The sequence below is a fragment of the Mercenaria mercenaria genome, chromosome 17, assembly GCF_021730395.1.
Source record: "Mercenaria mercenaria strain notata chromosome 17, MADL_Memer_1, whole genome shotgun sequence".
Classification (NCBI taxonomy): Eukaryota; Metazoa; Mollusca; class Bivalvia; order Venerida; family Veneridae; genus Mercenaria; species Mercenaria mercenaria.
Genome location: NC_069377.1, coordinates 71,557,193 through 71,582,637, shown reverse-complemented (window position 1 = coordinate 71,582,637; position 25,445 = coordinate 71,557,193). Strand labels below are relative to the sequence as shown.

The 25,445-nt window shown below is 34.7% G+C and overlaps 1 protein-coding gene across 1 annotated transcript; it reads right to left on the bottom strand.

Moving 5' to 3' along the window:
• Positions 1 to 833: 833 nt before the first annotated feature.
• On the bottom strand, positions 834 to 25,445 carry LOC123537306 (NAD-dependent protein deacylase-like). Its single transcript, XM_053528583.1, has 10 exons — positions 25,376 to 25,445; positions 25,208 to 25,319; positions 22,409 to 22,564; positions 21,810 to 21,908; positions 18,834 to 18,960; positions 16,949 to 17,036; positions 14,455 to 14,508; positions 6,294 to 6,417; positions 4,064 to 4,179; positions 834 to 1,366 (listed from the first exon to the last, which is right to left on the bottom strand). The coding sequence occupies exons 2-10, from the start codon at positions 25,298 to 25,300 to the stop codon at positions 1,291 to 1,293; spliced, it is 933 nt and encodes a 310-aa protein (XP_053384558.1). The 5' UTR covers positions 25,301 to 25,319; positions 25,376 to 25,445; the 3' UTR covers positions 834 to 1,290.

Sequence of the window (25,445 nt, the reverse complement as noted above, 5' to 3'; positions counted from 1 at the left end):
TCAAGAAAAATTGGACATAGAAAAACAGCCATTATTTGATTATTTTATATTTATTCAAATATCATCTATTGCTAAACTTTAAAGCAAATGACATTATGAAAGAACAAAATTATACTTTATTTAATAAAATTAAAAATACTGAATACAAAAGAAAGATTCTGCGGTATAACAGAATGAGAAGATAAAACAGGCAATACCTACAAATAACTTTCTAATTCCGATATTTATTGATGAGTATATTAAAAAAAACATGCTTAAATAATAAATATTTTGATTGTTTCTATCGCTTCCAGGTTTTATAAATCTTTAGAGTAAAATATTTTCATTGGTTGACTTTGACAGCAGTCCAATCGTTGGTACTCTTACAAACGTAAAATCACGTCACGCGGCATACAGTACTATCACGCGGATAGCGCATTTATGCAATCCCCGGCATACACGCCTGTTATCTTTTGACGGATAAATACGACATGCGGTACTCGATAAGTGTTAAAATGAACGCATAAATGCGATCTGCGTCCTTAATGAGTTAACCAAGGTGGGGACGCAGAAAGACACTGACGCCGGGTCGAGTAGGATAGCTCTCCATACTTTGTAGTCGAGCTAAAAGTACTTTATAATGATACATTTCTATACGTTTGGAACAAATCTCTGGAAAACTGAAGGAGTTATCAAGACACAGTGGACAGTCAGATGGACGGACCAGGTGGAAAATAGATGCACATCCAAAGATTAGACAGATGAAAGGACGGGCATGGTGGCCAACATATGCATCCCAACACCCGATTAAAAATGATTCCTATAGCAACAAACAAAGTATGATACAAAAGGGATCCTGCAATAACTTTGAATCTACAAAAGAATTTACATTTAACTAAAGAGATAAATTACGGGCAAAATGGATAATATACAGTTAACTTAATTTTTTTGCAATATCAAAAATTGGGGTTGCTATGGCACAAAAGATATTATTTTTAATTACAATTGTACATGGTTATTTAATTATGCCTATTCTGGTAGAGGACATTTATTGCTGGGCAACAGTGTCTTTTTTTTTTTTTCATCAGCAGTCGACACTAATTCACACAGACCATGTCCTGTTAGCAATAAAAAGTAAATGCAAAAAAACTGCAAAAATATCTTAAATACTGTAAACAGAGGAAGATAAAATGCAGTACATTGAGAAAGCACTGGGTATGTACTTCAGTTCTATATATCATTCAATAATTTATCACATAGTTTTTTTTCTAATAAATAAGAAAAGCCATTTTTTCTGCCAGCCAGCTGGATTCACTTTGTAGGTTCTGATTCTGTTGGAGCCAGTGCCTCGGGTATTGTGGAACCACAAGGACCTTGAAAATGAAATCTGAAAATAAAACAACATTTTACAGTCATAACAAGAAACATGGAAATACAACAAAAACCAGGTTTTCAAACTTTGCATAAGGCCAACATGTTCTGTTTAAAAGGTCATGTTCTTTTTAACATATCTGACTATCTCTAATCATGCTATTCAGAAGTACATATAAAACAAGCATAGATGATGACGTAACGCTCTTTTGCCAAAACACGTTGTACCAATAACCTCTTCAGGCACACTTTAACTATCTAGAAAGTGGTATGATTAAGAAATAATAACCCTTACAGAAGCAAGCCTCTGTGGCGTACATGCTGCGTATTTGCTGTGTATATGCCGCGAACACAGTAGTACGCCAGAGGAGTACATTTTACATACACCGCATGCCGCGTACATGCCGTGTACTATTTCGACGAGTACACAGCATGTACGCAGGAGGTCACTAGTACACTTCAAGTACGCAGCACAGGCTCTGAAAATTTAAGGAGTACACTGCATGTACAAGAAAATAGTACACTGCATGTACACCTCAGATACTTTGAAATTTGTGCAGTACACTTCATATACGCGGGAAAGACTTGTACAATTTCTTTTGGCATTTATACTTAGTTTTTTTTTTATAAGTTAAAGTCTGAAGTAAACTTCATATACGTGGGAGGGACTTGTTCATTTTCTTTTGGTGTTTATACTTTGAATTTTTTTAGGTAAAAGTCTGAAGTACACTTCATGCAGGAAGGATTTGTACATTTTTTTTTTTTGGAAGCAAGAACTTGATTTCCGAGTAACTTTTATCTTAATAGCATAGAATACTTCAGATTACCGGTATTCTGAACAATGAAAATTTGCCAAACTATTTGCAATGTTCATTTGTGAAGCTTACATCTTAGTGATTTCTGAGCTGCACCTTGCATGCAGTGTAAAAATATATTCTTTTTCATTTTGAATTAATCCTGGAGCTTTCTAACTTGGATAATTGAAAAGCCTTATTTGAACTTTACATTACATTTTGTAATACATGAAATAATTACCAAGATAATGCCTCAACAGCGCCCGAATGAGAAGAATTAATAGCTCTCACTGTTATTTGAATACTCTTAAGCAAAACACCATTCTATCATGTTTTATAAAGGCTTTAATACTCATTATGTTAACTCATTAAGGTCTCACCAAATTAAAAAGTTGTTCATCGGATTTGCCGCTCGTATATTTTCAAAACGTTTTTGGCTAATTGCGCTCACCCCATTGGAAAAAATCAATCCAAAATTTTTTGGAGCGCTACTTATTACGGACATAAAAGTGTATAAATGCTTATATAATTCCAGTCCTAGATTGTTCTCAGATGGATTTTAATCAAAATAATACATACTACGCACACATCATCTAAAATAAATCATAACACTTATATTTAGTTGCATTAAAGTTGTTTCCCCTTGATGCAGTTACGCCATTTTCTTCAAATGTTTACCAAATTACATGCTACAAAAATTGATTTATTTCATTGAAAAGTGGATGAAAAAAAGCATACTAATTTATTTGATAACATCAATCTACATTATTTTGGTAAGGGTAAATACTTATTGATGCATGTCACTTATCTTTTTTCTGTTTTTTTTTCTGTCCAAATGATCAGCATTTGCATATGAAAGTTGGTGGGGTAAGGAATTTACATTATCACAGCAGTTTTGCCACAAGAGTACACAGCATGTATGCAGCAGGAGTACACAGCATGTACGCCGCAGGACTCTGGCCAGGAGTACACAGCATGTACGCCGCAGGGGTAGTACACCGCAGGCTCATTTGCATGTGAAAAGTGTATGTGCCGCGCACATGCTGTGTACTATTTCCCGCATATTAAATTCCTCCAGCGTACATCCTGTGTACTATGTAGTCCACAGCATGTACGCAGCAAGTAGTACGCGGCAGAGCTCATTTGCATGTCAAAAGTGTACTACAAACGTACTATCGGTGTATGTGCGGTGTATATCCTGCGTACTGTTTAAAGCCCTTGATTTCAGTACACATCATGTACGCATCATATACGCTGTATGTACACAGCAATTAAGAGTACGCAGCAGGCCTTTTTCTTCTGTAAGGGAAGTATCAAAGTTACGTTTATTGTAGAATTACCTGAGTTTGGCATTCTTACGCGTATGAATATATCACGAAGGCCCAAGTCCTGAGTGATATATTCATACACATAAGAACGACAAATGAGAGTTATTCTACGATTAACCTTATTTAGATACTTATTATTTCGATTCTAACATGACTTACTTCAAATACAGTTAGACAAGAAGCAGAGGAGTATTTTTATCAAACGTAAATTACAACTGCGTGCTATGCTGCGGCATGTAGCAATAGCCAAAACACGGTGCAAGTTCAAGTTCAGTTTATTGCAGAATAACCCGAGATAGATTTTGCACTACAAGTATGTAGGTTAATTATTAGCTGGTTGTGTTAGAATACTGCGTATCCTTTAATTTAAAAAGTGCAAAATAATCTACAGAGAGGAAACAGCAGCTGTTATTGTCAACATCTTTTCATATTTTCTTTAACTGCAAAGTGCAGATAACTAAGCATCTGGAAAGTTTGAAATACCTTAAAACATATCTTAACTGGTGCTTTATTAGATGCAAACATATTCCACATTTTGTACAGAATAACATTTTTTCCTAGGAAGTGACTATATAAGGTAATAATGATTACCCAAATCCTGTGGTAACATCTGTAGATTCAATGTTAAATTCTGCAACCGGGACACCTCTGGCGGCAACGGAAGGGGCATACATGGCTGCAGGGTACACTACAGATGATGTTCCTACCTGAAAGTAAATACATAATGCCTAAACATCATCTAGCTAGAAGTCCTGGTAAAATACCATGCTGGTACATAAGACAATTTTTCCTTACAGCAGATAAAAGGTCTCTGAAAATAACAATTTAGTATCTGCAAAAACTGTAAACATATTCTGAATTGTAAAACAAATGCATTATTCATATATATTTATAATAAGCCTATGAATATTCTGTCTGAGATATTATACCCGTAAAAATTGTGAACATTGGATAAGAACTACTCAAGACAGAGAACACACACACAATATTTAGCAATTAAATGGCCATAATGCAAGAGTCACTTGGACAATCAGGAGAATTATAAGAACTTGGCCGAGATATTATGCCCATAAACACTGTGACTAAGATAACTAAACACTGAATAAGAACTGCTCAAATTAGACAGAGGAAACTGTCAATTTCTGCAATTTTTAGTAATTCAATCAAAGGCCTGAATGGCCTGAGTCGGCTAATGATTGATGTACTGACAGTATAGTCTACCAGTTTCAGTTTGTGTTTAGTTTTTTTCTTAAAATTTCATAACACAGCTCGATATTTACCCAAAATATTATATCCGGATACGATTACACTTTTCTCCAGTTTCAACAATATATTTTACAAATTGTGATGATACGAAGACATTTAGCAGCAATTGGCAGTATCTGACATTGAAGTTTACGGTTAAATTACCTCTTATTTAAATCTTTTCATAAAAAAGTTGTTTCGTTTCGCCAAACATAGACGATCTACTTTCGATTTCAAAAACTACAAGAAAATACAATTTAATGTTTCGCCGATTTGTTTATTTCTCGAAAAATAAGAATTAAAATCATTTTTAATATCAGTAGTAACTAAACAAACCAGTAAGAGCTTCTTCTTCCGATAATTTATCCGTTTACTGACTGCAAAATTCAACCCACGCAACGTTTATAGAAATCATACGATGCGTGTTTACGTTCAATGTGGGAGAATTAAGGCTGATCAGCTATGTTACCTAACGCATCCAGACGATTCAGATTTTGTTTTTAAAAAAGCATTGTGTGCGTTTCTGTAATTTTATATACGTTTTTATACGCTTAGAAATTATTAGACATGCGTATTTGCATTATTTCTATACGTAATTTACGCTAATACGCATCTTATCTGGAGCCCTGCAGTGGAACTATTTTTTGTCTTTCGCTGGATGTTACCCAAGCTTTGTAAGCCTGCGCAATTTTTAAAATGCACATTTATGCTTAATGAGTTACATTCGAGAATTGCACAATTACAAGTCATAAATATGACAGATTACATCGTATATTGGTCATAGCAAAGGGAATTGACACAACTTAACTTCATTCATGCAGTGAACTGTTTGAAATTTGAGAAATCTAATGGAACTACATCCCTTCACATGTTATTCGGTCCATTTAGAGAATCGTTGGATAGCAAGGACTCGTCAAAAGGCTTTCAGCCTTTAGCCGACTCAAAAACCACAACCCCTGACAGACTTTGAGGATCCAGCTGATTATCAAATTTAGCTGACCTAATATGTCCAAAAACATTGTGACCAAGTTTGGTGAATATTGGATAAAAACTGATCAATTTATAGAATAGTCTCACAATTTAAAGTAATAGGACATAACTCAAAGTCACTGGGACAATCTGGAGGATTATCAAACTTGACCAAGATATTATGCCTATAAACAATGTGACCAAATTTTAAGAGGACTGGATTGGAAACTGCTCAAAGTAGATAGTAGACACAGTCACTTTTGCTACTTTTAGTAATAAAAGTGCCATGAACTCAAGAGATTCCAGCTAGTTATTGAACTTGGCCAAGATATTACCCTCATAAATAGTGTGACAATGTTTGGTGAACAATGGATAAGAACTGCTCAAGAGAGAGTGGACAACTTTTGTGAACTCGACCTGCCTGCTTGATCGCCACTGCAGGTGGTCCCATACTATGTCCTCAAAGGCTCATAAAATACATCAAGTAAGTACACTACTGATAATATCATTTCATAACTTTAAAATTTAGAATACTATTCAGTGAGATAAATGAAGTTAGACAAAAAAACTGCATTAAAACTTAAATAACAGAATATTGTATCCTTACCACAAGACACAGATCACAAGCATCTAGCTCTCTGTCTGCTGCAGCCAGCACCTCTGGGTACAATCCTTCTCCAAACCACACAACATGAGGTCTTAATAACCCTCCACATCCATCTATCTTACATCTACAGATATAATATAAACCACACATTATGAGGTTACAATAACCTTCCACATAAATCCTTCCAACACCTATACAAATTACATAAACCAAACAAAATTTAGAGGTTTTTATACTGGGCTGGTGTGCCTTAATGCGATACTGGCATACTAGAAGAGGTATTGGCCCGAGGGCAAATAACGGTCTAGTATGCCAATATCGCTTAAAGGCACACCAGCCCTGTTTAATAACCTTTTTATTGCACATGTTCTACCCTACCATTAAAGTGAAAACAAGAAAACAAGATCACTGAATGTTCATGTAATGCGCGGGAGTGTCCACGTTTATTGATGACGCTGACGTCAATTCCTTTCAAACATCTGTTATAAATTTGTGCATCCAAGGTCGCAGTTTCTTGTGTCAGCCTTTTTCAACCACGACAGAAGTGGAAGCTAGTAAAATTATGTTAATTTACCTTGCTTTATTTGGTAATATAAATGTTAGTTTGTATATACTTGACATTCTGTCAGTAGAAACATAAAATCTGGATGTTTTGCGCAGACGGAAGTGTGCCTGATATGGCCGTAAGTGTGTCTGATATCAATATCAGGCACACCAGTTCACATGAACACAAATATCAGCCTCGCGCTGCTCATACATGTTTAAATTCAGTGCAAAATTTGTTACTACATTTAACAAGTGAATGAAGTACTGCCATGCAATACAAAGTCCCCTACTAGAATGCACCTAATTTTCTCTACTGCAGTATAACATAATGAACTGATATCTGTCAATCATATATAACAATATTGTACTATATATACAATATGTTATAACAAAACACTTGGATTAAAATTTACATATATAAAAACCTACGGCTGTTTTCATGTGGAATATTTTGGCCAATTATAAAAAAGTTACCATAATATTATATAAGTTATTTAAAGTAACAACACAGGGAAATAAATCCTAAAAAAAAAAATTCTATATAATATAATTCCACAAGAAACTCTTTACCAGGTAGAGATAGGTCAAAATACACCTTAAGATTGGATGTAACATCCATGTCGTACCACAGAAATGTGGTCTCGATTTTTCCCTACGACCAGTAATAAAAAGGTTACAATATAATCTATTTATAGTAAAAACAAAGGGATGTAATTCTGAAAAATAAGGATGCCTCATGGTGGTGAACATTTGTGCCAAGTTACATCAAAATCTCTCCATGCATGAAGAAGAAATGCTCCGGACAGACTCATTCTTGAATTTGACCTTTGATCTCTATGTGTGACCTTGACCTTAGACCTAGGGACCTGGTTCTTGCGTATGACAATCCATCTCATGGTGGTAAACATTTGTGCCAAGTTACATCAAAATCCCTCCATGCATGAAGAAGAAAAAATCCTATTGACCTTTAATCTCCAAGTGTGACCTTGACCTTTAAGCTAGGGCTCTGGGTGTTTGCGCATGACACATTGTCTCATCATGGGGAACATTTATGCCAAGTAATATTGAATTCCCTTGATGGATGGTAGAGTTATGGACTGGACAGGAAAAAAGCCCTGTTGACCTCTGACCTCCAATTGTGACCTTGACCTTTGAGCCAGGGGTCCGGGATTTGTGCAAGACATGTCGTCTCATCATGGGGAACATTTGTGTCAAGTAATATTAAAATCCCTTCATGGATGATAGAGTTACGGACCCGACAGGAAAAAAGCCCTGTTGACCTTTGACCTCCAATTGTGACCTTAACCTTTGAGCCAGGGGTCTGGGATTTGCAAAGGACATGTCGTCTCATCATAGGGAACATTTGTGCCAGGTAATATTAAAATCCCTTCATGGATGACAGAGTTATGGACCAGACACGAAAAAGACCCCGTTCATGCCATGTTAACATATGACTGCCATGTGTGACCTTGACCTTTAAGCTAGGGGTCTGAAAGATGTCCATGACACATCGTCTTATTATGAGGTACATTTGTGCCAAGTAATATTAAAATCCCTTCATGGATGACAGAGTTATGGACCGGACACAAAATTGCGGATGGACAGATGGATGGAATGATGGACAGGTGGAAAAGCGCATTCCTATAGTCCCCGAAACTGGTTTTCAACCAGTAGGGAACTAATAGCATATGCATTAAGTGGTCTCAATAACCATTCTTACATCTACAAACAAGAGCACCGCCTTGCGGGTGCTGACGCTCATCTGATTTTTTTTGTATAATAGAAATATTGTCCTACCCATGATTTTCTAAGTCTAAAAAGGGCCATCATTCTTGCAAAAAGCAGGATAGAGTTATGTTTCTTGATGTACAGTGTCCACTTATGATGGTGAAAAACTGTTGCAAGTTTTAAAGCAATAGCTTTGATAGTTTATGAGAAAAGTATACTAAAACATAATACTCAACCAAGAAAATTATTTTCTAAGTCCAAAAGGGGCAATAATTATTGCAAAAAGCAGGATGGAGTTATGTTGCTTGCTTTACAGGGTCAGCTTATGATGGTGAACAAGTGTTGCAAGTTTCAAAGCAATAGCTTTGATAGTTTAAGAGAAAAAGTTCACCTAAACATAAAACTTAACCAAGAAATCTGATATTTTCTAAGTCCAAAAGGGGCCATAAATCTTGCAAAAAGCAGGATGGAGTTATGTTTCTTGATGTACAGGGTCAGCTTATGATGGTGAACAAGTGTTGCAAGTTTTAAAGCAAAAGCTTTGATAGTTTAGGATAAAAGCTGACCTAAACATAAAACTTAACCAAGAAAACTGATTTTCTAAGTCCAAAAGGGGCAATAATTCTTGCAAAAAACAAGATGGAGTTATGTTTCTTGATGTACATGGTCTGCTTATGATGGTAAACAAGTATTCCAAGTTTCAAAGCAATAGCTCTGATAGTTTAGGAGAAAAGTTGACCTAAACATAAAACTTAACCAAGAAATCTGATATTTTCTAAGTACAAAAGGGGCCATAAATCTTGCAAAAAGCAAGGTGGAGTTATGTTTCTTGCTATACAGGGTCAGCTTATGATGGTGAACAAGTATTCCAAGTTTCAAAGCAATAGCTTTGATAGTTTAGGAGAAAAGCTGACCTAAACATAAAACTTAACCAGGCAACGCCGACGCCGACGCCGACGCCGACGCCTACGCCGACGCCGACAACTGTCACAAATTGACATACGGGCCTTATTTTATATGTAGTGTAAATGCAGGTATTGCATCATCTTTTTGTAAATTTTTGAGTTATTGAGGTAAATGTCAGATTTCACGCATGAAATACCTCTCATGTTTTTCTGTATTTCATAACTTAAATTTCCATGTAAATTTCATTAAATTCTGTTCAGTAATAAGAAAGTTGATATTTTATAAACTTCAGTAATTTATATTTTTATCCCCAAAACCACTATAATGGGCCTCAAATTGTCAATTTAAATTCGCGCCAAAGTAGTTAGATTCCCCGGCTATATCGTGAATCCCGTGAAAATAGAAATAGTAAGAGTCCACGGCTTAGCCGTGAATCCTATGAAATTTAGTATTTGGCGGGACATTATCCTTTAAATAGACTGGACTAGATATGCCTTGCGCACACCACCTTACGACTTTATAGACGAATCTATGTCTGAATTATTTTCTTGCTAGAAATTTATGCTCGATCGAGGTAAGAAATTTATTTGTTAGATTTTTGTATGATTTTTGCATTACGATTTTTATTTGGTAAATTTTTGTTCATTCTACAGAATTCTGTAACATTTACTTTTCGGCATGTGATTTTAGCTAGTTTCGGTATGTCAGGATGATTTATTAAATTTTTCAGACTTTTGTAAATTATTTGGAAAGAGGAATCTAAAATGTTTCATTTATATAAGATGTAAAATTTGTACTGAAATTTGTAACATGATATTTATAAAGTACTTTGTTTCAAAAACTTATGTCAAACATTTTTGTTAATTATGGAACGCCATTACTGCATTGTATTGTTATGTATAAATCTATATGGCAAGTCTAGTACCATGTATGTAATATATTATTGTAATTTGTAATTGTGTGCCAGTCTATAGCACATCTAATTAATGTCCGTTGTAGTGTATGGCATTTGATATTATATGGATGCCAACTATGATATAACGTTTGATTTATATTGAATTTTGTTAATTTGTAAGTGTAAATAATAGCTGCAGTTTATCATGTCCGTATCTATAATGTTTCATCATAAACTTTTCATATCTTTTTCATACTTTAACTTTAATCTTTAAGTAAGTAATCTTTGTAATAATGGAAGTAATAAGTGACGTATTTTAATCATGTGACGTATGAACTTAGTAGCACATATGTTTTGTATAAGTAGCACGTATTATTTATGGGAGCCTACGGAGGTATGGTGTACCCAAAGGAGCAGTTTTATGCCCTGACTTATTTGTTTTGCTATGGTGCTTACCATATGTTATATATTTTAGCTTCTTCCGCCAGACGATTTTTCCTGGTGATGTCATAACCCGGAAGTACAATGCCCGAGGTTCACTTGTCTTCACTCGCCTGGATGTGATATTCCCAGCGCAGAGCTTTCGTCCCATGGTTGTGCCGTAAACCGCAAAGACGATGATTTTTGTTATCCTCTGAAGTCAGCTCAGGGATGCAATCACCTACCACCATAGGGAGCCAACACGGAATCAACGTATTCACGGTTTAAAGGGACTGAATTTAGAAGCTATGTTTTGTTTGTGCTACTTAAAGTTCACAATTACATTAAAGACCTGTGTCACGTCAGATTAGAATGGACTATAAGAACTTTTGTATCTAGAGATACTGAACTTTCTTTTTTTTTTCTTTCTTATAATCAGTTTTTTTTCTTTTCATATCTATTCATTGTTAATAATCATCTTTTGGAAATAAATTTGTAAATATTGTAAAGGGTGTTGATTTGTTCTGATGGTTACTGTCGCCGGTACGGCCTTTCCTGTCATATGTAAATTCTGGTCCACGTATGTGGGCGTGGGTTCGAATCCCACTTCTGACACCATTGTGACAGGAAAGGCCGTACCGGCGACAGTAACCATCAGAACAAATCAACACCCTTTACAATATTTACAAATTTATTTACAAAAGATGATTATTAACAATGAATAGATATGAAAAGAAAAAAAAAACTGATTATAAGAAAGAAAAAAAAAGAAAGTTCAGTATCTCTAGATACAAAAGTTCTTATAGTCCATTCTAATCTGACGTGACACAGGTCTTTAATGTAATTGTGAACTTTAAGTAGCACAAACAAAACAGATTTCTAAATTCAGTCCCTTTAAACCGTGAATACGTTGATTCCGTGTTGGCTCCCTATGGTGGTAGGTGATTGCATCCCTGAGCTGACTTCAGAGGATAACAAAAATCATCGTCTTTGCGGTTTACGGCACAACCATGGGACGAAAGCTCTGCGCTGGGAATATCACATCCAGGCGAGTGAAGACAAGTGAACCTCGGGCATTGTACTTCCGGGTTATGACATCACCAGGAAAAATCGTCTGGCGGAAGAAGCTAAAATATATAACATATGGTAAGCACCATAGCAAAACAAATAAGTCAGGGCATATAGCTGCTCCTTTGGGTACACCATACCTCCGTAGGCTCCCATAAATAATACGTGCTACTAAGTTCAGACGTCACATGATTAAAATACGTCACATATTACTTCCATTATTACAAAGATTACTTACTTAAAAGACTAAAGTTAAAGTATGAAATGATATGAAAAGTATATGATGAAACATTATAGTAATGGAAATGATAAACTGCAGCCATTATTTACAACTACAAATTAACAAAATTCAATATAAATCAAACGTTATATGAGAGTTGGCATCCATATAATGTCTAATGCCATACATTAAAACGGACATTGTATGTGTATGCAATAGACTGTCACACAATTACAAATTACAATAATATATTACATACATGGTGCTAGACTTGCCATATAGATTTATACATAACAATACAATGCAGTAATGGCGTTCCATAATAACGAAATGTTTGACATAAGTTTTTGAAACAAAGTACTTTATAAATTTCATGTTACAAATTTCAGTATAAATCTAACATCTTATATAAACGAAACGTTTAGACTCCTCTTTCTAAATAATTTACAAAAGTCTGAAAAATTTAATAATCCTGACATACCGAAACTAGCCAAAATCATGTGCCGAAAAGTAAATGTTACAGAATTCTGTAGAATGAACGAAAATTTATCAAATAAAAAATCGTAATGCAAAAATCATACAAAAATCTAACAAATAAATTTCTTACCTCGATCGAGCATAAATTTCTAGCAAGAAAATAATTCAGACATAGATTCGTCTATAATGTCGGAAGGTGGTGTGCGCAAGGCATATCTAGTCCAGTCTATTTAAAGGATAATGTCCCGCCAAATACTAAATTTCATAGGATTCACGGCTAAGCCGTGAGCTATGACTATTGTCATTTTCACGGGATTCACGATATAGCCGGGAAATCTAACTACTTTGGCGCGAATTTAAATTGACAATTTGAGGCCCATTATAGTGGTTTTGGGGATAAAAACATAAATTACTGAAGTTTATAAAATATCAACTTTCTTATTACTGAACAGAATTTAATGAAATTTACATGGAAATTTAAGTTATGAAATACCGAAAAATATAAGAGGTATTTCATGCGTGAAATCTGACATTTACCTCAATAACTCAAAAATTTACAAAAAGATGATGCAATACCTGCATTTACACTACAGATAAAATAAGGCCCGTATGTCAATTTGTGACACACGTCCCCCCTTAAAAAGAAAATTCATAATTTTCTTAAATGAAAACAAAATGACATACTGAAAATAGCAAACACAAAAGAAAACACACACTGTCACTATCTGTACATCATATAATATAGCCACCTGTCTACACTCTACTCAAATAATCTGCACCTACATTTTCTCTACCAGGAATTGCTCTGATACTGATCCTATATGGCTGCAATGCCAATGCCCATCTCATCAGCCTGGAGTTGCTAAGTTTCGCTCTATTCAAATAAGTGAGCGGCTGATGATCTGTCTCTAATACAAAGTCTTTACCGAACAAATACCGGTGAAACTTAGCTACTGCCCATACTATCGCTAAACACTCCTTCTCTATCACTGAGTACTTTTGCTCCCTAGGTAGCAATTTTCTACTAGCATACGCTACAGGTAATTTCTCTCCATCACTTTCCTGAAGCAATACTGAGCCTAAACCTAAATCTGAAGCATCTACTCTCAATATAAAAGTCTGATCTAAATCTGGCAACTTCAAAATAGGCGGACCCATTAAGCTAGCCTTCAAAGTCTGGAAAGCCTTTTCTTGACTTTCACCCCACTCTACAAGATTTGGCTGACCCTTTTTCGTCAAATCTGTGAGCGGAACTGCAATGGCGGCAAAATTGGGGATAAACTTTCTGTAAAATCCGACTACACCTAAGAACGAACGTATTGCCTTCTTGGTTTTCGGTCTCTCGGCATCTTGTATAGCCTGTACTTTATTTGGAACTGGTTCAAGGGTCTGAACATCTCCTATCATGTGCCCTAAACATTCTAACTTCTGAAAACCAAGAAGGCAGCTCAAGTGATGACAATAACTCATCATTTTTTTTCAAAAAATCAGATGAGCTAAAAATAGTATATGGTCATAAACTGAAAATCCTCAAATTGTATGTTGCTTTGGGATTATTTTTAGAGGTTGAAAATGATTTAATGTTTAATCTCTCTTTCTCTTACTTTCTGATAATGGATTCCACAATCATATCAGCCACAGAGATTTATGTTGTTTTTTTTCTGTACTTTATACTGAGTAATTGGAACAGTAACCTCTAACCCTAACCCAATACAAACTAAAACACCACTAAACATTCTAAAGGGTCTAAAACTATTTCCAAAACTAATATTAAAGAAAAGCTTTGTACATGTTACCTGTAGTATTTTGCCCACCTCACTTGTTTTTTTTTTCAGATCATTAAGATCAACTTCTACAGTATAAATGTATATGTGCTTTAATGCTAGTTATACTGTACATACCTTGGCAGATCTTCTACTTTGATTCTGGCATCCTTAGCCGTCACGTCTGGTGAACTGATAGTAAAACACATGGAAAGTTAAATTAAAATTGTGATAGGAACTTTTAACAAAAAGACTGGAACTAACATTTTTTCCAGTACTTGCAAAGCTACCAAAAACATTATTTTTTCCTAAAAATCTACTAACATGTACTACATGTATATACATTAACTTGTTTACAATTGTCTTAACTGTAATTTGACAGGTTGCAAATTTGACAAAAGAGGTGGAATAAAATGAGCTATTGACTCCTTATTTCTCCAAAAGCAACTATTGACCTGTAACACATGAACTATTGACCACTTATCCAGTTGAACCAAGATTTATCTAGGAAACAAGAGTGCCAGAATGTCATAATATACGCCCGTCACAGCAAATTTCTTTACACTAGCACCTGTATTTGCAAATGGAATTTTAATTTTCTAGTTGTTTACAATGTTTCTTTTTAGAAATTATTGTAATTCTTTTATTTTTCTAAGTCCACAAAAAAAATCCTTACCAGGTAGAGATACCTTAAAATACACCCAAAATTTGAAAGTAATTACATCAATGTTGTACCACAGAAAAGTGGTCTTGGTTATTCCCTAGGGTCAATTATAAAAAAGTTACAATGTAAGTTATTTATAGTAACAACTAAGGGAAGTTAATCTTTAACGAGAGAGAGAAAAAAAAAAATTAAAAAAAAAAAATTTAAAAAAAAAAAAATTACAAGTCCATACAAAAATCCTTACCAGGTAGAGATAGCTCAAAATACACCTCAGAATTGGATGTAACATGCATGTTGTACTACAGAAAAGTGGTCTCGATTTTTCCCTACGACTTGTAATGAAAAAGTTACAATATAAGCTATTTATAGTAACAGCAAAGGGAAGTAATTCAAAAGAAAGGACCAGTGCATGACACTCAGTCTCATGATGGTGTACAATTGTGCCAAGTTACATCAAAATCCCTCCATGCATGAAGAAGAAATGCTCCTGACAATGTCATTCTTGTATCTGACCTTTGGCCTCTAAGTGTGACCTTGACCTTAGACCTAGGGACCTGGTTCTTGCGCATGACACTCCGTCTCGTGCTTGTGAACATTTGTGCCAAGTTGTATCAAAATCCCTCAATGCATGAAGAAGAAATGCTCCGGACAAAGTTTTCATTCTTGTATCCTTGACCTCTAAGTGTGACCTTGACCTAACCCCTAGGGACCTGGTTCTTGCGCACGACACTCCGTCTCATTATGGTGAACAACTGTGCCAAGCTTCATCAAAATCCTTCCATGCATGAAGAAGATATGCTCCGGACAAGGTCATTCTTGAATTTTTCATTCTTGTATCCTTTGACCTCTAAGTGTGACCTTGACCTTAGACCTAGGGACCTGGTTTTTGTGCATGACACTCCGTCTCATGATGATGAACAATTGTGCCAACTTTCATCAAAATCCCTCAATGCATGAAGAAGATATGCTCCGGACAAAGTCATTCTTGAATTTGACCTTTAACCTCTAAGTGTGACCATGACCTTAGACCTAGGGACCTGGTTCTTGCGCATGACACTCCGTCTCATGATGGTGAACAACTGTGCCAAGTTTCATCAAAATCCCTCCATGCATGTAGAAGATATGCTCCGGACAAGATCTGTGGACGCCGCCCGGCCGCACGCCCACCCGCGCGCCCATCCGCCCGCCAGGGGCGTTCCCATAATACGTCCCGTTTTTCAAACGGGCGTATAAAAACTCAATAGTCCCTTCTTTTGGTGTGCGTCCAACTAGCCCATAAAGTACTTGAAGAAATGCATACTTGGCACATGCAAAATTTATATCCCCAGCCAAATAGGGTGTTTTGCAAATGAGCGGACTGTATTTTGGAAGATATCTAATTTAGAGATATATTTATGAATCTTACAACAGTTAAAGGGTTATAACTCTGCAGTTAATGAAGAGATCCTGATAAAAGATGTGCATGCATCACCGGCCTATAGTGATCTATATTTGTATTAAATTGCAAGAAGATCCATCAATGGATTACTTTGTTATGTGGGAATTGACTGTAAAATAATTAAAGGGCAATAACTCTGATGTTACTGGAGTGATCCTCATGGAAGTTGTGTGTAGTGATCTACATCTGTGTAAATAATCATGATGATCCATCAAAAGGTAACTTAGATACAGATAAAAATCAATAATTTTACAAAATTAATGGGAAAAGCTCTGCTTTAACTGGGTAAAGGGGAATATTACTAAATTTGAGCAAAGGTCATATGCTAATAAATATTTATGTGAGGTTTAGTGTTTCAAGCTTAAATACTTTTGAATTATAGCATTTTCAATTTTAGACACACTGAGGACCAAAATCCTCAACAAATGTATTTATCTTTGTTTAATAAAGTTGTTAAAGTGTAAGTAGGGATACGCCCATAATTGATAGCTGTTTTCCTGTATTTTTCCTGACACTTTCAAGCTACTAACCCTTTTCCTCCTAAGGCCTCACAAATAGGACTGTCATGATTCTTAGCAATATCTCCACACTTTGTACATCGGGTTGTGAACAAATTTCCTGAAAAAAAAATGTAGAAATATTTAATAAAATCTGTAAACAAATGCCTTAGGTTTTATTTTGAGCAGACTGCTTGTGAGAATGGTTATAACAAGAGCTGTTTGTAACCCATGATGGCTATAAACCTAGATGTTCTAGTTATTAATGGGAAATCTTTTTCAGTCTGACCTTCACCTTTGACATAACGAATTCCAGAACAATGAGTCTTTTTAGGCAACTTTTTGAGGCAGATAATCACAAGATTCTATACGTTAAAGAACCAGACTGTCTATTCGCAAAGAGCTAGGCTAAGTTAGCCGGACAGGCCTGCCCATACACATTTAACCCTTTGTCATGTATTTGCAGAATATATTTTAAATATTTGTTTTCTCAGAAACTATATTCCAAGTGATTGCAAAGTATTTGCATCAGACTTTCGCAAACAGTCTGCAAAACGTATCTCACTGAAGCAAAGGGTTTGCAAATAAACACTTAGATAAATTACAGACTGCAAAGGTTTTGCAAATAAATACTTTATTAAAATAGCAGACAGCAAAGCATCTGCAAACAAACACTTAGTTCATTTACTTAGCAAAGGTATTGCAAATAAACACTTTGTACAGAAATGAAAGAGCAAAGCATTTGCAAATAGTTAACATAGATGAATTTGCTTTCCTGGTAGACTCTAGGTACAGGAAGTAATTAACCATTCTGTTTTCTGATTGGTCTATATTCAAATGGCAGGATTTTTGAAAATATTGTGAGGAAATGTTTACACATCAGTGAGTACAAATATTTTGGCGATGCAAACTTGTGTTAAACAGATTATTTATATAATATTCTAATTATTTTTTCTGGATATATAAACTTTGTTGAATAAGCATAATGCAATACTATGTTGTTAAGCAATAAGACTTCCAAGAACCAGAGAATATTGCAGCATGTGGAAAGGTAATGTTTAAATCAATGATAGTTATATAAAACACTTTTTACTAAAGCAATTGTTGAAACTTACATTATTACATGATTTTAGTTATTGTTACTGAATGATCACTGAAATGACTGACTTTTAATATTTATTTTAACTGCAAAATTTTAATGGTTTTGTGAATTTACATTTGTTTTTCAGATATTAAACAAAATCCTTTTCTTTGAACCTCAGAAATTCATTTTATGCTGTTTGTTACATATTTGCGAATACTTTGCATATTATTTGCATGCAAGTTGCGAATACTTTGCTATCACTTTGCGATTACTTTGCTATCAGTTTGCGATTTATTTGCCGAAGATTCAGCTGCGAATTGTAAATTGTTTGCGAAGTATTTGCATTCTGTGTGCGTTGTGTATATTTGCAAAAGCTTTGCAGAATAGTTGCACGTTTCGTTCCATTTCTACTCGTCTGCGGAATATATTCAGCAATCATGTGCTGCAACTGTTCTGCAAAGGTTATGGCAAATATTTGGCAAAGATAAAAGGTATATTCTGCAAAGGCCCTGTTTTTGCATGGGTGTATCCAAAAAGGATTTCTCTCTATCTGTTCTGGGAGCTTTATCTCACTCTGTCCTTCTGGTCAGATCATTCTGTGTCTGTACTAGTAGAGGATGAATTTCGCGCCCTGTGTGGCTGTGTTTGCTATTTGTAAAGCGCCTTTGAACCTGTTTATCATAAAAAGGGCGCTATATAAATCTGGTATAATGATTCTGCTTAATTAGGGCTACCATAAAAAGATTCCAAGAAAACTATTATAGCATTTTAACAAGTTATTGAAAATATTGTGTAGGAATTAATGGAACAAGCACAAGTGAAAAGTAAATCTACCATGTAATTCTATGATATTTTCAGATCCAGCACGTTTGTGGAGTTCATCAATATTTTGTGTCACCACAACCACTCTTCTCCCCTGACCTTTTAATCTCTTCTCACACTCTGCTATAGCTATGTGGGCCTGAAATATGAGAAATATTGCCATTTACAATTTTGGCTTATACCTATCTCTGTCTATTCTTGGGGCCTCCATGGCCGAGTGGTTAAGGTCGCTGACTTCAAATCACTTGGATTTGGGTTCGAGCCTCACTCGGGCCATTGAATTCTTCATGTGAGGAAGCCATCCAGCTGGCTTACGGAAGGTCCATGGTTCTACCCAGGTGCCCTCTCGTGATGAAGTAATACACGGAGTGGCACCTGGGGTCTTCCTCCACCACCAAAGCTGGAAAGTCGCCATATGACCTACAATTGTGTCAGTGCAACGTTAAACCAAACAAAATAAAATATAAATAAATAACTATTCTTAATGCTTTACTCCCCTTTTGGGTATTTACTAGCAGTTACCTACTAGAAGCAATGAAGTTTGAGAAACTGATCTAGATATATGATACTATAGTGCGTGGCAAACAGATCCCTTGTTTCTTTAACATGGTCAGTAGAACAGTAAAGTACCGAAACACACAAAGCTGGCTTTCTTTGAAAGAACTAGTAAAACCTGCTTTGCTGGGAAGAAGCAGAACTGGCTAATATACAGACACACTGAAAGACCACATTCCTGGGAAGAAACAGTAATCAAAGCTTCCAATACAGTACAACCTCTCCAGAGTGGCCCAATACAGTACAACCTCTCCAGAGCGGCCCAATACAGTACAACCTCTCCAGAGCGGCCCAATACAGTACAACCTCTCCAGAGCGGCCCAATACAGTACAACCTCTCCAGAGCGGCCCAATACAGTACAACCTCTCCAGAGCGGCCCAATACAGTACAACCTCTCCAGAGCGGCCCAATACAGTACAACCTCTCCAGAGCGGCCCAATACAGTACAACCTCTCCAGAGCGGCCCAATACAGTACAACCTCTCCAGAACGGCCCTCTCTTAAGCAAAAACCTCTCTACAACATCATCATAATTTGCCTAAGCTGAAATATACTATCAAATTTACCTCTACAGAACAACAACCTCTACATAACAGTCAATATTTGTATCCCCCAAAGCGTGCTGCTCTACAACCCAGCCAACACTGACGTCGAAACAACGTTGAAACAACATTGGATTTTGGTCGCAATGTCGGCGACCTAAATACAATGTCTGTTCAACGTCATATTCACGACGTCTAGCAGACGTTAGGTTTAGATGTCTATACGACGTTGGATTCTGGTCGTACTGGAAGAGAATACAATGCTGTTCTTAGTTAAACAACTATTTGGTGTAGAATTATTATTAGTGTTAAAATAATTACTTGTTGTCACAAAGTCTTGAAAATGCGCGTAAAACTGATAAATAATATTTCATTTGGATATTAAAAATCATAACTTTTTTTTTTAATTTTACAAAAATTCATATTAAAGACTGTCTACTTTCAGAATTAAAATAATAATAAAAATAATAATAGCATTTACAATGATAATAGATTTTGCACAGGAAATCAATATACACTGAACATGTAAAAGTTTAGAACACAGGGTCTTCTCTACACATGTTGCCTATTAGTCACGCATTCTCCTGAGATAAGCCGGCTTTGGTTTACACTCTATTCCTGTAATTTGATACTTTGGAGAGGTTAGACTGAGCCAGTTTACAAACACTTTACACAAAGGGATCTGCAGCGTGAGTAAAACATTTTAAAACTTAGGCTTACTTTAATGATAGCTGATTTTTTTTCTTTTTCTTTTTCTTTTTTTGTTTAAAAAAACAACATTTGATTTTTTAGAACTGCATTTTACCAAAGTCTTTAAACTTTTTGCGAGGTCAGAGAAGATTATCTGAATCTTGGAAATATTATATATTGCATGAAGTGATTATGATTCTAGCTCTTACGAAGTTACATTTTCGCATTTTTTATTTTCGATTTAGTGGACTTGAAAACTTCATATTTTATACATTTCAGGTCGATGTTTTAGCTGTGTTGAAGAGGCATGCATAACTGACCACTCTTTATCTTTTGGACTTATTTATGTTAATTGCCACAGTATGAAATAAAGATTGGAAAATACATATAATTGTGTTGATAATATGCTGGTACACAAGTAAAATTCCAACGTTTAAATGCCAAAAATTATAAGTTAAATTAAGGGTAGAATACAGTCGTAAACATGTTGGGTTATGATTGGATTGTGGTTGGGTTAAGGTTGCATCATGGTTGGATATAAGTTGGTTTCTCGACGTTGTATCGACGTCGTATTATGACGTCTAAAAAACTTTCAAATCCAACTATAATCCGACGCTGATCCAACAGGTCAGTACTACTCAGAAGTTAAGGAACATTGGTTAGGTTAACTGGCTGCAGTGTATTAAAATGAAATAATACTGAAAAATAGCATAAAATCCAACAGATACATGAATAAAGAAAAATCTAAAACTTCACTGTATCTAAATATCTTGGCAATGAATAGATTTATGCTGTATTTACATCTAGGGCATGTTTTAATTTTCAGCACTGTTTATACATGTGCCTTGAATAGAGACATTCTAGAGTAAATGCTATTTTATGGGTTATAAAGAACAAACCTTGTTTGGTTGTTTTGTTGAATTTGTTCCCATGACTTTATGGGGTATAAAGAACTGATCTTGTTTGTTTGTTTTGTTCCCATGACTTTATGGGGTATAAAGAACTGACCTTGTTTTGTTCCCACGACTTTATGAAGTATAAAGAACTGACCTTGTTTGGTTGTTTTATTCCCATGACTTTATGGAGTATAAAGAACTGACATTGTTTGGTTGTTTTGTTCCCATAACTTTATGGAGTATAAAGGACTGACCTTGTTTGGTTGTTTTGTTCCCAATAACTTTATGGAGTATAAAGAACTGACCTTGTTTGGTTGTTTTGTTCCCATCACTTCCCTCCTGTAGTGGTAGAATTCCCAGACCAAAGATGGACTGTCATCGAAAGCTTCTGGGGTAGCAAGTTGCTACAATAATAACTGAGAATTACAGAATGTAAAGGGTTAGATATTAAAGTTAAACCATGTTCATTACAAAAGGTAAAAAAATAACTCTCACACAATCATAACATGTATTTTTAAGTTGCACACATCCAAATGTTTCTTGCAAATCACTGCATATTCTAACAGATATAATTAATCATAAAATCAGATATTTTAGTTTATGACATTCAATGTAACAATACACATGTGTAGTATGGCTTTTCCTCAAGAATCTTCTACTGGAATACACTTGTCTTTCCCTGGCTAGATAGGCTAGAAATATGTATCTACTGTTGTCTGTTTTAAAAATAACTAGAGATTAAATTTTTCAAAGTGATAAATACATGATCAGATCTAACAATGTATCATAAAACATTAAATGTACATGCTTTTGAAGTGGAACTCTTCCTCTTCCTGATAGGTAAAAAAGAAGTTATATACATGTACTTCCTTGTATGACTCATCACAATCAGTAATTTATATACCTGTGCCTGCCATGTTCTCCACAATCCGCCAGCTCCACGGAATGTTGGTACTCCACTCTCAGCACTTACACCTGCCCCAGTCAGCACAACAATATGTTTTGCTTTGTCAAACAATTTACGGAATGCAGCCATATCAGAACTAGGCATTTTCTGACTCTAGAACACACAGAAAAAGAACCATTACTGCTCATCATAACATAGGTCTAATAAAATATTGTGTACTGAAACAAATGAATAAAATTAATATGCATAACTGATTATTCAAAGCATGACATTTACAAACAGTCAAAACAATGTCCTTCAAAAATACACCATATAGAAAACCATTTCTATCTTTTTGCTTTATTAATTTTATCTGAAAGATGATTATCACCAATGAAGAATAGATACACTGAGTTTACAAGCAGGTACATTTAAATCTGACATGAGTGACTGCAATTGATTCTACATTGTATATTTGTGGCTCTTTTGATAACTGAAGATGTTTTTTTAAGGATATTGGGTCATTTTTTTTCTACAGTTAAGATTAATTCATACTCTGTGGGTTTGAAGAACATTAGTTTCTAAGACATTTAAAAGCAGAAAAAGCACAGGTCACCACACTTGTTTTTATTTCATAGAACATTTTCTTCTCCCACTGTTTAAGCAATTCTGAAATTATAATAAGTAAAATTGAAAAAGTGGTGGTACATTATATTTATATAATATTCCACTTAATGTTATGGGGTTTTCAGGTCTTACAGGTTACTATGAATACAATGATGATATCAGTATTGTTTAAGCATAATAAAATATAATATAAATGCCAAAAACAAATATTTTCAATTTTACATGTTAACAGAATAACCTCACCCACTTTTTCAATTGAAAAAAAAATTAAATCAACCAAAAATGACATGCAAAAAATGCTTCAAAATGGAAAAAAAAAACAAATCTGGGGTCACTGTTCATCTAAGGGATATATTTAAAGAAAAAACTTTAAAAACTGGTGAATTTTGAAATTTTTAGTTCTTTTTTTTTGGGTTTCAATAAAATAAAGCGCTATGATGAAACCTTTCATTTGTAGCTTATCATTATATATATATATCAGTCTGAAAAATATCAAAACCAAACCTGATCTACTTATTATATTAGTGTTTGAAATTATTTTTTGTCCAATGGCATTGCTGTATTTTTCAAATAATCGGGAAATTCATTTTGGTAAATCGGCATTTACTTCCAGTCGTTTATTAACCCAGTAAGTCACATACTAAACAAAAATTAATTTAAAACACTAAACAGGTTAGTGTTTATTTGTAAGCATTTATCAAATTAAATTGGTCTCGCGGCTATGCCGTACCAGACCAGTTCAATTTGATAAATGCTTACTAATAAACACTAACCTATATTCAACAGATATTTTAACTTACCAATTCCTACCCCAATTTTGCATTTTGCGTCACATTAAGGCAGAAGCTTGCCCAAAGTAATAATATGAATTGTGTAATTTTTTTCACAACATGCAGAATCCTTGTCTACATTAATATTAACATGAAGATTGGTAACTTGGTGGAGGAAAAATTATAATCTACATTAATATATTGAAATAAAGATTTGAAACTTGGTGGAGAATCCCAGTCTACATTAATATTGAAATAAAGATTGGACACTTGGTGGAGAATCCTGGTCTACATTAATATTGAAATAAAGACTGGAAACTTGGTGGAGAATCCTGGTCTACATTAATATTGAAATAAAGATTTGAAACTTGGTGGAGAATCCCGGTCTACATTAATATTGAAATAAAGATTTGAAACTTGATGGAGAATCCCGGTCTACATTAATATTGAAATAAAGATTTGAAACTTGGTGGAGAATCCCAGTCTACATTAATATTGAAATAAAGATTTGAAACTTGGTGGAGAATCCTGGTCTACATTAATATTGAAATAAAGACTGGAAACTTGGTTGAGAATCATAGTCTACATGTATGTATCAAAATTGAAAAAAAAGGAAACATGGTGAGGATTTCCTAGTTTACATCAAAATATTGAAATAAAGACAGGAAATTGGTGGAGAATCCCAGTCTAGATTAAACTGGAAATAGAGATAGGAAACTTGATGGAGAAACCATGTTATCAATGTAAAAGAAGAAAGACCTGACAGTAAGTATGTAAGCTTTATTTTAAGTACAGTGCTTTAGGGTATAGCGGATAGCTAACTAATTTTTCCTGCATTCCATTTCAAAGAAATGAAAATAGTAGTTTTTTTATTAGTATATCAGGCAGAAAACATCAATTCTTCTTAAAGCATTCAGCATTTCATAGAAATTCATGTGTTTTTTCTCTCCAAGCCATTGTTTACATATGAGCTGATTTAGGGTGTACAGGATAGTTTTGGTCATTTTTTCCATTATTAGTTTAAAATCCACATTTTAACAAACTTTCCAAGATTTCTTTACTATAAATCAGTATAATAATGTATTCTCTTTTCAAAAACATTCAGCTTTTTAAATTTCTATCAAATACTTTTCATTCACTGACGTTTTTTTACATATACACGGATTCAGTCTATAGTGGATAGCTTTATTTTACATTTGATGACATATGAAAAATAACACAACAAGCAAATATTTAAAATGTATGTCAAAATGTCTGTTTGCATGCCAGTAAAAGAATGTTATGAAGATTTATACAATAATTCAAGTCTAAATATAAAATTTATCAATCTATCCTCTATACCCTAAAATCCGCTATACCCTAAAGCACTGTAAACAATACAAAATTACGAGCTGACACCTACATAATTCTTAATACTTACTTTCTGCGTACTTTCTGCCATCTTCAAGACCCTGCGAACAAGCAGTGACGACGTGCAGTTCGCTGCAAACGACAACTTCCGTAATATTATCATTTACAACTTTAATTAAGTACATCTACATCTACATCTTTCACCCAACCGTCGATTTCCGACTATCACTGGGCGGCATGCAAGTTTACCAATATTTATTGGATCCTATTTATTCTTCCTGGACGCTTTCCCAGAGCGCTTACCGACA